This window comes from Phyllopteryx taeniolatus, chromosome 3 (genome assembly GCF_024500385.1).
Source record: "Phyllopteryx taeniolatus isolate TA_2022b chromosome 3, UOR_Ptae_1.2, whole genome shotgun sequence".
Taxonomy (NCBI): Eukaryota; Metazoa; Chordata; class Actinopteri; order Syngnathiformes; family Syngnathidae; genus Phyllopteryx; species Phyllopteryx taeniolatus.
In genome coordinates, this window is record NC_084504.1 from 16778052 (window position 1) to 16792536 (window position 14485).

At 39.7% G+C, this 14485-nt stretch overlaps 2 protein-coding genes across 3 annotated transcripts; one reads left to right on the forward strand and one right to left on the reverse strand.

Annotated features, from left to right (window-relative positions):
- Positions 1–4723: 4723 nt before the first annotated feature.
- wdr54 (WD repeat domain 54) lies at positions 4724–11075 on the reverse strand. The gene is made up of 9 exons (XM_061767210.1): positions 10471–11075; positions 9525–9587; positions 9370–9436; positions 9162–9218; positions 8731–8858; positions 7244–7344; positions 6061–6223; positions 5908–5982; positions 4724–5816 (listed from the first exon to the last, which is right to left on the reverse strand). The coding sequence occupies exons 1-9, from the start codon at positions 10693–10695 to the stop codon at positions 5685–5687; spliced, it is 1011 nt and encodes a 336-aa protein (XP_061623194.1). The 5' UTR covers positions 10696–11075; the 3' UTR covers positions 4724–5684.
- LOC133474980 (uncharacterized protein C2orf81 homolog) lies at positions 10464–14392 on the forward strand. 2 transcript variants are annotated; one of them, XM_061767208.1, is made up of 4 exons: positions 10464–10600; positions 11890–12142; positions 12291–12497; positions 13270–14392. In XM_061767208.1, the coding sequence occupies exons 2-4, from the start codon at positions 11909–11911 to the stop codon at positions 14068–14070; spliced, it is 1242 nt and encodes a 413-aa protein (XP_061623192.1). In that variant the 5' UTR covers positions 10464–10600; positions 11890–11908; the 3' UTR covers positions 14071–14392. The 2 variants fall into 2 exon arrangements, with proteins under 2 accessions (XP_061623192.1, XP_061623193.1); XM_061767209.1 differs by lacking the exon at positions 10464–10600 and adding an exon at positions 11119–11178.
- Positions 14393–14485: the final 93 nt, after the last annotated feature.

Sequence of the window (14485 nt, forward strand, 5' to 3'; positions counted from 1 at the left end):
TACTTGGCCGCAATGATCATGGTCTGTCAGGTTAAAACTACTTCTTTCCCAATTTCACAATCTATCTTTCACAAGTATTAGGGAGCTGCTTAGCTGTTTGTTTTTATCAGTGAGCTGGTCCATCTATGGCAGCAGACTGGAGGGGCTTTAGGCACTTCATCCCCCATGGTGAGGTTCTATCCCAGCAGGCTTAGCAACACAGGCCCAGCTGCTGCCACGAGAATGCACGGGCATGGGATAAACTGCTCACTCTTCAGCACGATAATGAAGTTTAACATACAAACATGCATGCATCTACCACATTTTCTGACATACTATATAGCATAAAGTCATCCCATACTTAAGCTGTCATTTGGAAAAACAGGTTTTCTCCACACTTGAAACCTGTTTTGTTGCCAAATAAGTTTTTTTTTTTTTTTTTTGAGCCGTTGTGAAACTTTTACTTCTTTCTATTGACATTTCAGTAGAAGGCCAATACAGTGATACCTCCAAGTTCTGGTCAACCTCTGCCTTTTGGGGATTTTGAAATAATATTTCTCAAAAGTATAAATACTCTAGTGTAGGATCAAACTGTCACCCTCACAAAATATTTAGCAACTTTACAGGCAATGTTCAACACTTTTTGTCTTTAATTATTCACTGATATACAAGTGTAAAAACAACTTAATCACTGTATATGAAGACCAATAAACTGTATTCACTCTGTGATGACGTGGGATTGACTGGGATGCGCATCACAGCGAGGATTGCCGAAGGGGAGTCAACTTTTTAACATTTCTGACTGTTTTGGCCTACAAGTGTAAAAACAAGTTCCATCCATTAATTTTCTGTACTGCTTATCCTCACCAAGGTCACGGGCGTGCTGGTGCCTATCCCAGCTAACCATAGTAATAGTAAAATCTACTCACCACTAACTCTGAAGCTGCTGTGATAATCATTGAGCTGCTTTTGCTTGGGAGTAGTCTCTTCATATAGATATTATACGGTTATCATGCTTGCACTTTAGTGAGCAGCCAGGACAGACTGGTAGTGTGTTCGTACATGCTTCTGCCTTTGATTCCCAGCCTTACACTGGAGCCCTCCGTTGCAACCACAAACACAAAATATTGCGGGGTTAATTGTTTTATGTTCACAAAGGTGAAATCAACTTTCAAGTTCTTGTACTGTATGATGTCATGCATGACAAGTGTTCAACCTTTGAAGTCATTAGCAATTTAGGGTATATCTTGGTCAAATTCCAAATTGTATAACTTTCAGGGGCATTTGAATTTAAGAGTTTTCACTGTATATTTTGTCGAACCAATTGGAGAGAACTTTTTTGTACTTTTGTCTTAATCAGACCCAATCGAACAGAAAGGCCAATCCCAGAATTTTTCTATAGACTAAAAACATTTGCATCATCAAAACATTAATATATGAAACAAGAGATTAAAATTCTGTCTTATATTTCTTATATCCATCCATCCATTTTCTGAGCCGCTTCTCCTCACTAGGGTGTACTGGAGCCTATCCCAGCTATCATCGGGCAGAAGGCGGGGTACACCCTGAACTGGTTGCCAGCCAATCGCAGGGCACATATAAACAAACAACCATTTGTACTCACATTCACCGATTGAACTCCGGTCCTCAGAACTGTGAGGCAGATGCTCTAACCAGTCGTCCACCGTGCCGCTATCTCTTCTATAAGCTGCTATCTCATCTATAAAAGTTTTATATTGACATAAAACCTAATACAAAAGTAAACAGGAAATAAAATACCACCTTCTGTCTGAAAACACTCATTTTTCCTTTCTTGCCTTTCTTCTGTAACAAAGCATTACAGTGAACAATTTTAACAAAACAAGCCTACTCAAATGTATCAAACCTCTCTATTTTCACTCGTTACTGACTAAAAAAACATCCAGACTTTCAATATAGGTGACCATTATGCTGCAAAACACGTAGTTTAATAGGGAAATGTCCTTGTCCTCCGTCGGTGATGTCAGCAGGCTCACGCAGGTTTGGACCTCAATGTGGGTAGGCCAAACTCTGGCAGAAAATCAAACATATCAACAAAAAACAAGCCTAAAGTTACTACTGAGTCTATTTTGGGGTGATTTCTTTTTTCTGCAGACATTGTTTTAAGTGCAGAACTATAGAATAAGTGCCAATGTTCACAGCATTAGAGAGGTCCTTAAGGGGTAACCAACAAGAAAACCGGAGACCTGTCTATGAAAAACAAAAAACTGTGAAGGTGAGAGACGATGGAAACTCCATCCGGGCCAGTCCACCAACATTGGTCAGAGAAATAATTTGGAATGTTGTGAAGAAGGAAGAAACATTTGGTGTGCTAGGTAACAGACATGTCAAATATGAGAGCTGTAAATAAAGACCCTAAAACAACTGTTGATGACATTAGCAACAAGTTCCAGATGGCAGGTGTGAATGTTCACAATCTACTGTTTTCACAAGACTTCATACATAAAAAGTACAGAGGCTGCGCCAGAAGGTGCAGAGCACTAATTTACAGTAAGGCCACACTGGAATTTGCCAAAAGAGTACAGAACGAGACTCATTTGTGAGATAGTTATGATAGTTTTAGGGACTGAGGCAAACATTAATCTTTCCCAAAGTGGCCAAAGGGTAGAACTTTGAGAAAGAAAGGGTCTTCTCATAATCCCAAATTTACAAGATCATGCAAGGCAATGTCATGGCTTGGGTTTCTATGGCTTCTTCTGGGATGGGCTCACTAATTGTCATCAATGCATCACAGCAAAACAAACTAAAAGACTATAGAAATATTTTGACAAAGAAAAATGCAACCAAACTGATTGGGTTATCCTTCACCATACAGCAAGCTAATAACTCAAAGCACACTGCCAAAACAACAAAGGTATTCATTAGGATGAGATTTTAGACTGGCCAAGTCAATCTGCACACTTAAACCTTAAGAGTGAAAAATGCAAAGGTTTGGATGAGGTCAATGGGACACAAGCTTGTTTCAATTATTACAAGCACCGGATTTAAAACAAAAAAATAATTCACGTCAATCTACTGTATGTCTATCTGTTCCAATACTTTTCTTCCCCTAAAATAATGTGTGTCTTTACAAATAATGCTATCTTTGAAGTGGTGTATCAACTCCAGATGTAAATACCTGGAAATAAGTTTCTTTCAAATTAATCTGTTGATGTAAATCCCAAATGTTTTCAGTTTACTGCAAAAATAATGTGTGTCACTAGTTCTATAGTTTCAGAGGGACTGTGTATAAGCAAAGTAGCATATGTTCACTGCACTTCATGTTCTAATCTCTTCTCTTTGTGTGCTCAGCTGGAACAGCCAAGAGTCAACAAGTATTGCAGAGGTGGCCCCAGGCTTGGGAAGAAGGACCAGAGTGTCACGCAGCGTTATTGACTGACCCAATGAAGACAAAATCCTGATGTTTGTCGCTGCATTTTCTGAGAAGTGACATCACTGTCCCATCTTTTACTTTAAAAGCCTTTGTTTGCCAAGGTCCAATTGCTCCCTGCGCCATCAACCCATCTTTTATTTCATCAGTTGCTTTTCAGAAATCTCTCCCTATGTGTATTGTACTGTTCCAGAAAGTTATGTAACATCAGCGTCTGTGTCAATGGGGACCTCATTTTAGCCATCAGTTGTTCTGCTGTTCCTGTCCCCCAAACCCAGTACACATCAGTCGACTGGGAGGTGTGACACAACACGACCTATTAAAATGTATCGACTCCACTAGGCACACGTCCACCATTTACGTGGCCCGGACATCCGCATCGACCCCACAGTCAGCTGGCACCTCGCAAATTTACGTTACATAACATGTCATGAGTGTGTGGCTTCAAAAAGTCTTGTCACTTGATGTTATGTGATCAGTGTTGACTGAAAAAGTGGGAAAAAAAAAGACTACATCTCCGGGATTTATTTTAGCCACAGACCGACAAACAGCATACAATTCCTCCCTGACCTGATTCCTCTGATCTCGTCACGATAAGGTGGACGGATTACCGTGATACCTCGCTGCATGATAGGAGTAAAAATAAAAATTGCATGAGAACCGTGATAACGCTGCAAGAGACCATATCAGCTACTGCATAGATTATGATGGATAAGCATAGTGGTTATCAAACCTTTTACATCAAGCACCATCTAAAAAGTACTATGCTATCCAAGACCAAAATGAAAATACAATAGCATAATATGCCCATAAAAAATTAGACTTAGGTTTTATTCCGAAAAAGTCGACAGTTAGTCAACCATTCACAGCCACATTCACAGTCACTGAGTGATAACTGAACCCATTCTGCCTGCACCGAAGTCACGCTTACATGTAGGAAAATAAATTGTACTTAACGATTCAATTAAAATGTATTGCAAATAAGTTTAACTTGTATCAAATTAAATGTTCCAAAATATATAGTTCTTAAAGATCAAATGTAAATGTGTTGAACTTAAAAGTTAAATATAACAGAACTTCTTACTTACTTACTTGGTTCTTTACACTTTAAGAATCACTAAGTTAGCAAGGTAAGTTACTACCATTTTATAAAATAAAAAAGTGTTATTAACTACCTAAAAGTTATAGAATTTGGAGTACAACAAATAATTTTGGGGAAAATATGCCTCAAAAGTCTAAAGACGAAACTTAAAAGTCAAACCATTATTGTGGGTGACATCACACATCTCTCCCCTACACACATCGTCAAAATAAAGTACAAACAAAAGGTAAATAATCATTTCCACTGAATTTTATTATTACAATGGTTCACTTCGCTTTCAAGTTGTATAGCGGTTAATGACTTACTTAATGTTGCCTGAACAGTTAATTGTTTTTGATGATGGATTAAACTTTCACACAGTAACAAACAAAATTAGAACAACTTGGAAGTCAACCAGGGACAACAAATAATTTGTGTTTAATTTTGGAAATTCTGCTATACTACTACACTTTATAGTTATCTATTCTGTTAAATCTCTGATCCTGCCGTTGGTTCTACAATCAATCCAAACCTAATAAGGTGGAAGGAATATCGTTTGTTTGCCACTACCATTTGGAACTGAAAAAAAAATGCAGTAGTACTATGTATAAAGAATGTATAAACCCACAATAAGGATACACTCATTGCAAAGCTGTATTGTCAGATTTGAATAAACATAAACAACTCGCATCTTGTGTTTCTTTTGAAAATAAATTGGGAAAAGTTGTCAGTGAGTAGGTTCCATTTGTCTTGTATTCAATTTAGAAAAAAATACCACAAAATGTACCAATGCTTATTCACCAACATTGATTGGTTTCAGTTCATTAAATTATAAAAAATAATGCTGCCCTCTGGTGGAGTTTCTTTGTAATACATGGTTATCCTACTCAAAAATGATGTGCAAGTGAGAGATCAAAAATGTCACTCACTTGCACTAAATTTCACAAACACGTAAACATTTGCTATTAAAAATATCTACAGAATATTTAAAAACATCTGAATCATTTTCAATGAGCTAACACACATCTGAAGACACACAAAAGGACTGACATTATAAAATATGTACTCATCATAAAAATGATGCAATTTAACCCCCCGTCCTTCTATAATCTGACCTTCTGACTGCGCTACATGTGGATCGCATTGCGGAAATATTGTGTTACATCCGTTAGATATCCATATACTCAGCCATGGCAAAGGTGATGTAGTGTAGTCCTATGTCTGCGTGTAGTGTATAATTTCATTGAGGTCATATCCTGTCACAGCGAAAGCGTAACCATCTCCATCACAGAACTTGGCGCCGCAAATTTGTGTGTCTGTCACACACTCAACGTGTAGATGCGTAACCTAAGAGCAAATGAAATAAATTGATGAATTTAGAGAGAAACTGTGCACTAGAAAATTCTAGAAAATTAGCTGTGTTTTTTGGAGAGGTTACCTCCACACTGTTGCTTTCTGGGGTTACTGTCAGGTGCCACACCCTGACAAAAGAGTCTTCAGCCGCAGACAAGAGCTATGGTGCACAATACACATCCAAATGACACACGGCGACATATAACAGGCCGAAAAAGTGTTGCTTTTCTTAACTCACCAGTCCAGAAAAAGGAGCAATGTCCAGTGAGTAGATCCAGCGGGCGTGGGCGTTGACCTCCGCATGCAGAATTCCCGTCACAGCCTCGTACAGACGGATCTGGCCTGTTCCGTAACCTGCCACTACTGTACCTTTCCACAACTTCACGGATGAGCAGGTCATACTGACAAGAAGATTGAGGATCATTACAATGAGGAAACAAAAAGCAGCAATTACATTAGAGGAGAGAGTGATAAGGAAAAGAAGACGGTGGTATATACAGATCAGTTTATGACGCAAAACGATGTACGTAGGAGGATGAGGACAATGTAGGAATGTTACAAATGTATGGTTGACAGCAACCACACACTTTCCCACCAGTAATGATATGTAAATGTAAAAAAAATGCGAACAAAACTGTTTACTGAATTTGAAGAATTACAGTATTTTGGGGCTATGCTGATATCTTGAGCGTCTGCCTCACAGTTCTGAGGACCGGGGTTCAATCCCCGGCCCCACCTGTGTGGAGTTTGCATGTTCTCCCCGTGCCTGCGTGGGTTTTCTCCGGGCACTCCGGTTTCCTCCCACATCCCAAAAACATGCGCGGTAGGTTAATTGACAACTCTAAATTGCCCGTAGGTGTGAATATGAGTGCGAATCCGATTGGCTGGCAACCAGTTCAGGGTGTACCACGCCTCCTGCCCGATGATAGCTGGGATAGGCTCCAGCACGCCCGCGACCCTAGTGAGGAGAAGCGGCTCAGAAAATGGATGGATGGATAGTTTCAAATAGAATTTTCTAATTTGCAGCTTTAATTTTTTTTAATTGTGAATAATGGAGCTCAATCAGTAGTAGAAATAAATATGAGCATTACATGTCTGAGTGTATTCACAGTCATGGTAATCTGCACAAGTACAATATGACCACCAGGGAACACACCCACCAGTGACAAAAATAGGGGAACGAAGGGGAAGATTTCAAACTGAAAGAGGCTTTTGGATTAAAGGTACAGTATAACATCTTCAACAACCAAGAAGAGCCTGTTTGCCTCGATTCAACCTTTGTAGATTTGCATAGCATATTTCTCCTTAAATTAATCCAGTGATTAAATGAAATAAGTCAGATGTATGAGTCACACAGTTCCAAAGGAAGTGTGTGACACAACTGAGGACTACTAGACAAGAAAAGTACATTTAATTCTTACTCAAATCCACCGATTTTGTTGAGAAGCTGAAACTCTTCCCCAGACTTCCACACACACAAGGCGCCGCCGTCATCAGCACTGACCAGGTCGGCGATGCACTCCTAAGGGAAGACAGACAGCCATGGAAGGAGAACACGTTATTGACTGATTGCTAGATGTTGCTACGACTGTTCAAGCACCTTTAAAACCTTGAAAAGAGTCTTTCTTAGTCCTGCTGAGGGTAAAGTTAATTTAGACACTCTTATGTTGGACAGGCATGGTAAACAAATATACAACTGCATAAACAGGATCCTCTTGTCATGATATTGTCATTTTAATTCCTCATTTTAAAAAACACCATTCAAGTAACAAGTTTTTCCTCGTGTTTTTGAGATTGTAGGGTGAAAGCTGCAGCTGGCTCCTAGTTTGGACTGAATGGCTGGCAACAATGGAGAAATGAAATGTCAGCCTTTGGAGGGTAATAGCCTGTCAGCAACATCCATCCACCCATCCATTTTCTGAGCTGCTTCTCCTCACTAGGGTCGCGGGCGTGCTGGAGCCTATCCCAGCTATCGTCGGGCAGGAGGCGGGGTATACCCTGAACTGGTTGCCAGCCAATCGCAGGGCACATACAAACAAACAACCATTTGCACTCACATTCACACCTACGGGAAATTTAGAGTTGTCAATTAACCTACCATGCATGTTTTGCAACGCCATTTTTTTCCAATATCGTGCTGCCCTATTCCTAATGACAATTTTCAACTTTGCAATCACTAGTACCTTTACGTGGTGGTCACTGATACCATTATGTTGCGGGTAACACAAAAAAGCCAAAGAAAACGCTGAACAGTGAACACACTTGTTAAGAGGAATCTGACATGCTCACTGAGCTGAAGTCTCGTGAGAATTCCTGAAGTTTTGCAAGATTTAAGAAAGTCTCCCAAGATTCACTAAGGTCTTGCATGACAGCAGTTCTTAAGAGTAGTGATTCCCAACCACTGTGCCATGAGAGATCAACCGGTATGCCACGGGATATTAACCAATTTCATGTAATTCATCCAGAAATTATTCTTTATTTACTACAAATAATGTATCTTTGCTCATCTAGCTATGCCGGCAACAGTTGCCACTCATACAGCAGACTATAAGTTTTACGTTCAACTAAAGAGGCCCAGATTTTACACTAAGGTAATAATTATGTGAGTAAATCAAGACGAGGCCATCATTATTTCAGTCTATTTTTGTTTTGTGGTGTACCGAGAGATTTTTGTAATGTATAATATGTGCCTTGGTTCAATAAGAGTTGGGGAAACACTGCTTTAGGTTTCCACGGTAACTGCACAACGTAAGAGCCAAAGAGCTACATCAACAATTCTGCCAACATAAATATATCTCTAGAGTAATAGTCACTCTTCAATGTCGCTAAATGAAGTAAACAGAATGGTGTGTTTGAAACACCTCACAGTATGATGCAGTTCAATGAACAATATAATATTTTACAATACCTTGATGCCTGAGCACTCTGGGGCTAAGTCAGTGATGGGCTCCTTGTGCGCCTCCAGGACCTCAGACAAGGTGATATTACTGCCTTTACTGGGAACATCAAACACCAGGATTCCACAAGAGCACAGACCTGCAATGACAGGAAAAGACAATATACAAACAACCTTTCACAATCACATTCGCACTCACTGACAATTTGTAGTCTTCAATGAACCTAAAAATTTATGTTTTGGAAGTTTTTGGATGTTTTCTTTTTCTACCCGTAGAAAAACCACACAAGTGTGAGGAGGATGCAAACTCTGCCAACAACCTCTGAACTGTGAGGCAGACATACTAATCACAAGTTTACCGTGCTACTGTTGAGTTTCATAACATAGTTCAAAACATTATGATTTGTTAGCTCGAAAGATAGGTGTTATCACTCCATACTTACCCACACAAATGTAATTATCCCAAACAGCAGCTATCCCCCGAGCAAACACGGCCTGAGCTGAGGACAAAGGACACATATATGACAGAAAATGTATGCGGCGAACTCGTAAAAACACCTGCAGATCTTGTATTAGACCACATGACAATGTGCATGTGTACCTAATGCAGCGTCTAATAAGTGAAACAGATTTTTGTAGTGTTAATCTTACCTGTAGGTGTTTCAGGAACATCCAGTGCATGCCAGTACACCATAATGGAGCCATCTGATTCATACATCTTAAAAAGAAAACACAAAGATGATGCTACTAGACGATACCAAAGTTTTTTTCATGGCCAGTCTAACATATACTCAATAATGTGTCACCTGAATGCCTTTTTGTGAAGTCACCACGAGCAGATTGCGAGAGGGCAAAACACAAAATGCAGCCTATTGCAAGAAAACACAAGTAAATGTTGTTTAACATCTATAAATATGAGTCCTAATACTGTATAATGTTCAGTTAGAAATAATACAACGAGGAAGAGTGGAGAGGACATTAGTGTAATTTAGCGTAGATTGTTTTTGATAGACAGATGCGCTTGCAGACTTTCAACACTCCCTATTTTTCCAGGTGTGGAAGTTGGCTTGGTTGGCTTGCCCCCCTAGAGGCCCAGTAACCATGCAGCACCTGGTATTCCCAGTTGGTCTCCTTTCCAAGTACGAGCCAGTCCTTACCCTGCTAAGCTCCTGAGATCAGACGCGATTTGGCGTTTTCTGAGTAGTATCAGAGGCAGTGGAACCCGAATCCTAGGTGGCCCTTTTTTACCCTATGTGCCCCTATGGGTGCGGCAAAAAGTGCCTTCAGAGCAGCCATGAGTTGCCTTTGAGCGGCTAAAGTGCCCCTGAAAATTTTTGATCAGCATCCCCCACCCGTCAACAATTGGTTTCGGACACAAAATATTCGATCTATGTTCCGCCATCCCTCAGTAGTATAGTCGCATTATTTTAATGCTATTCTAACATTAAATTGGTATTAAAAAATGTGACTGCTTCTCAAGCCCTGCACGGTACCCTGAGAACGCCTGAGAGCTCTAACTAACTAACTTCTCAAGAAATTCAGCAATATATTTGTAATACTATATTTTTCCTGATCAGGGTAGCGCTAATCAGAGCAAAACACGTTACCCCCCCCCCTCCAAAAAAAAAATCATAGTTTGAGTTGAACGAAGATGATTTATCACAGTTTTTTTGTTTGTTTGTTTATATATATATTTTTTTTATTGTATAAACGAAAGCTGTCCTCCTGGAATGCCCCTGCACAATGCCTGACCTGCATGATGAGGGATGGGCTCGTGGCTACGTTGGGCTCCTTGGACTGCAGCTGACGGTGGCAGTCACTGAGGATGTCCCACGACGCGCTGACCATGTTGACCACATTGGCGTGGACCACCGTGAAGTAGGTGAGGCGCCGCGGGGCGATGCGCAACACGCTCAGGTTGTTGTACAACGCTGACGCGCTGCTCTTCATCTGGATGCTCTTCTCTTTGTGATACATCGAAAGGCCTGATTCAATATCACTTACTGGTCAGAAAGTGTGTCAACCTGAACGTGTTCCCTCTTCGAGTGAAATGAGCTGTTTCGTAAAAAAAAAAAAAAACGGCATTATACGTTCGGTTTGGTACTTAGCATTAGCAGCTCGGATAGCTAGGCAGCAGTTAGCGTGAAGTCACCTGAAACTACGTAGTCAAATATTTTAAAACTTAACACCATCATTTTCATCATTTTTTGATTAAAAAAAAAAAATACATGCGACCGGTCACCAGTTATATAACAATTACAGTATTGGTCCCTGCCATTGCTAGCAAGCGCTAATCCCAATTGGATTTCCTCGGCGTCGACCGCCGCCATAGAGACGTCAACATCACGTGTTCAGTTGCCAGGCAACAGCTTCCCAAACCCGGAAGTGGACGCATAAGAAGTCGAAAACATGAAAATAAAAACAACATCCTTAGTACTGCCGTGAGCCGAGTTATTCAAGGTTTGTTCCTTTGTCATCGTATTTTAAGTAAGGAACAACCACACGACAACAATATGTTGTTTTAAGTAATGGTTTTAATAAGTGAACACATGAAAACCGTTAACAGATCGGGATTCTAATAATCGGAATATTCTGTCTGTCGTTTTTTGTTGGTTGGATAGCTAAATAAAAGATAAAGCACACACACACAAAACACACATTTTCGTTAACCCAAACTAAGACTACACGTTTTATTTCCATAAAATACATGAAATAGTTATTCTCAAATGTGCCACAAGTGACTCATACTCTTTCCATTACATACATTTGCCTGTCTTATTAGTACCACAGTGTTTGAAGAGTGACCTCTGGGCGACTTTTTCCCACTTCAACTAACTACAAAGAAAATGCAAAACACATTTTATACGACAGAATGCAGTGGTTCACATGTGTATCTGTTAATATACTGTATGCGATAATGAAAACTGTGGCGGCCACAAGAGTGTGCTACTATTTGTTTTATGACTTCCACAACAGCATGTAACACTTACAGGGTTTACTGTTCTGTGTTTATCATTTAATTGAAGCTATTGCTTTGTCATAATTGACACACAAATTACCACAACATGAAGTACATGCAGTCAGCCCAATACAATATATTTTTAGACCCTGTTCTGTGTTATATTGAGCAGTATTTCTGACATCTTGCCTTTCTTATTTACCTAAAATAAGGTAACCAAACACCACCAAGATGTCTCGCTCTACATCCAAAGCCCAAGCTGACAAAGGTAAGGCGCCTCCCCGAGTGTCCCCGCCACCGTCCCATGAGCCGGAAGAGGAAGACATTATCCCCGGTTGTCTGACTCAGAGCCAATGGATGGACATGTTGGTCCAAGAGGAGGCAGAAGATGTAGTAGGGGAAATTATGGCTGATCTGATGACCAATGTCATGGAAGGCTGTTACAGTGTGCACATTCAAAGACAGGTAAAACATCTATCCATCCATCCATTTTCCATACCGCTTATCCTCACCAGCGTCGCACGTTTTTGGAATGTAGTAGGATAAAAGATGCATATTTTAAAAAGGTCTGGACAGAATATTGAATATACATATATTCATCTTTTTCTTCCAGCTGCCATCTTTCACTGCATACTGGGCCAAAGGTTACTTCATACAGACTGTGGAGCAGAAAATCATGTGCCGAGATAGAGGTGAAGATGCGATGGAATTGTCTGCGACAGAAGACTCAGAACCAATACCAATTACTCCAGATGTTTGGGCAGAAGGATGTTTTCCTGTTATACATGGCGCACCTCCATCTGAGGCCGAGTCACCGCAGGTACCTTGTCATTGTCTCTGGTAAAATATATATGCAGTAGCTATAAAAGGTTTATGTTATATGAAATATCAGACCATAATAAATCATTTTTGAAAAATTCCACCAATAATGGGACATATAACCTGTACAACTCAATTGGGGAAAAAATGGACAGGGAAAGTAAAAATAAACATAAGATCATGTGGTTGCACAAGTTTGCACACCGTCTTATAACTGCCAATGTGGCTGTGTTCTGAATTAACCAATCGTATTCACATTCGTGTTAAATTGGAGTCAGCACACACCTGCTACCATTTAAAATGATTCTGATTATCCCCAAATAAAGTTCAGTTGTTCTGGCAGGCTATTATAAAGTTATGTATTTACATATCACGTTAACATATTGATTCCAGAAATATGCTACAACATGCCCCAAGATGACAGTATTATTCTTCAAACACTTTCCTGTTCTTTTTCAGTTACATGCCTCTCAGATATATTCAAAGATTGAGTAGTTTTACCGTACTTTAATTTACTTTCATTTAGTCTTATTACGTGAACTGTGGTCAACGTCCGTTTATACTTGTATGACAGTTAAGAATCATTCAGGGTTAATAATGGTTTTATGATTATGATTACAATTCACTTCACATGATTTCCTATGGGAATAATTGTTTTAAATCTCAGCTCTTAAACAACTCATAAGTCAATTAGGATTGTGCCTGATTTTGACTTTCGATGTCCACTGTAAGGAATTATCCGTTATGATTAATGTCACACTGTCTATACTTAGATCAACCAGGAAGCTGATATTTGTGAGGACCTTGAACCAGCCCATCCTGAAGAAAACCAGCCAAATGAATTCATACCACAAAACGCCGAATCCCCAGAGCAAGCTGAAGAGAAAATAAGTCCCAGCAGGCGTGTTGGGGACAAGATTTGCAAAGAACCAAGTGTTCGCCAAAAACAAAACACTTCCACCAAGAAAAAACAAAAAGCTTCTTTACCCACAAAGCGTTCACAAGGTACTGTTTTGCCACTTATGTCCTGTTCAGCTGAAAAAATGGAGACCAAGGGTGAAAATAAAGTCCCTTCTGGTTCTAAACATGCAACTACATCGTCACAACAACCAAAGGAGACTCAAACTAAACGTAAGCTTGAACATTTCTCCTTGCCTCAACACTGGATCACTCCTCAGTATGAGATCGACAAAAGCACAAAGTCTAGCATGAAAAATTCAACTAGACAACCCAAACTAGTGCCATTGCCTCGTAACCAGCAGACTGGTACAATGGAAACATCATGGAATCCTGCAAACAGGGATCAGCCAGAGAGGTTGTCTCCCATTAAGGACGAAAAGATGATGGCAAGAGCTTTGAGGATGGACACCATAGATTTGGCCAAAGGTGTTTCTCTCACGGATCTCCAGAGAACACAAATTGGCCCACTCCAGTTCAAATCACAGGCTCAGTCTGCCAAGCTGATGCCAATAAATAGTGAGTCTATCGAGTCACCTTTTCCTGTGAATCAGTTGACGACAGGACGTCCACCTCGTGTCACCCAACTGTTGCCATCTGACAAATTTAAGTTTTGATTTAAAAACAAACAAACAAAAACGGGGCAATTTTTTTTTTTTCTCAACTTTGGAATAAATTCACCTTTTTCATTGTTAAGCGATAAAATTACTTTAACGTTTGAAAATGAGGAAGGTGAATTATTAAAAATTTGGGCTCAGTAATTAAAATCTAAAATGCACCAATGAGGAGCATTGTTGTAAAGTGTCCAGAAACTGAAAATAATTATTAGTAAATGGCATGTAATTGTATTAATTAGTTGAATTAATCCCCTATGAATACATGACTATGTACGGCTGGATTAATATTATTGGATGGAAAGTTATGAATAAAAATACAAAACTCAAATGTTTTATTTATCGTATTTGTTTGTATTAGTGAACAATATTTTGGTATGACGTCACCACGTAGCTGGTTCAACCTAACGTGAATGTC

Bases quoted from the DNA above. Each gene is read 5' to 3' on its own strand.
- wdr54 (XM_061767210.1), bottom strand. From the start codon at position 10,695: ATGTATCACAAAGAGAAGAGCATCCAGATGAAGAGCAGCGCGTCAGCG. The intron at 8,859-9,161 runs GTAAGTATGGAG...CTGTCATTGCAG, and splicing joins GGATAATTACATTTGTGTGG to GTCTGTGCTCTTGTGGAATC. The intron at 6,224-7,243 runs GTAAGAATTAAA...TCTTCTTGTCAG, and splicing joins AACAAAATCGGTGGATTTGA to TATGACCTGCTCATCCGTGA.
- LOC133474980 (XM_061767208.1), top strand. From the start codon at position 11,909: ATGTCTCGCTCTACATCCAAAGCCCAAGCTGACAAAGGTAAGGCGCCT. The intron at 12,143-12,290 runs GTAAAACATCTA...TTTTTCTTCCAG, and splicing joins GTGTGCACATTCAAAGACAG to CTGCCATCTTTCACTGCATA. The intron at 12,498-13,269 runs GTACCTTGTCAT...GTCTATACTTAG, and splicing joins CTGAGGCCGAGTCACCGCAG to ATCAACCAGGAAGCTGATAT.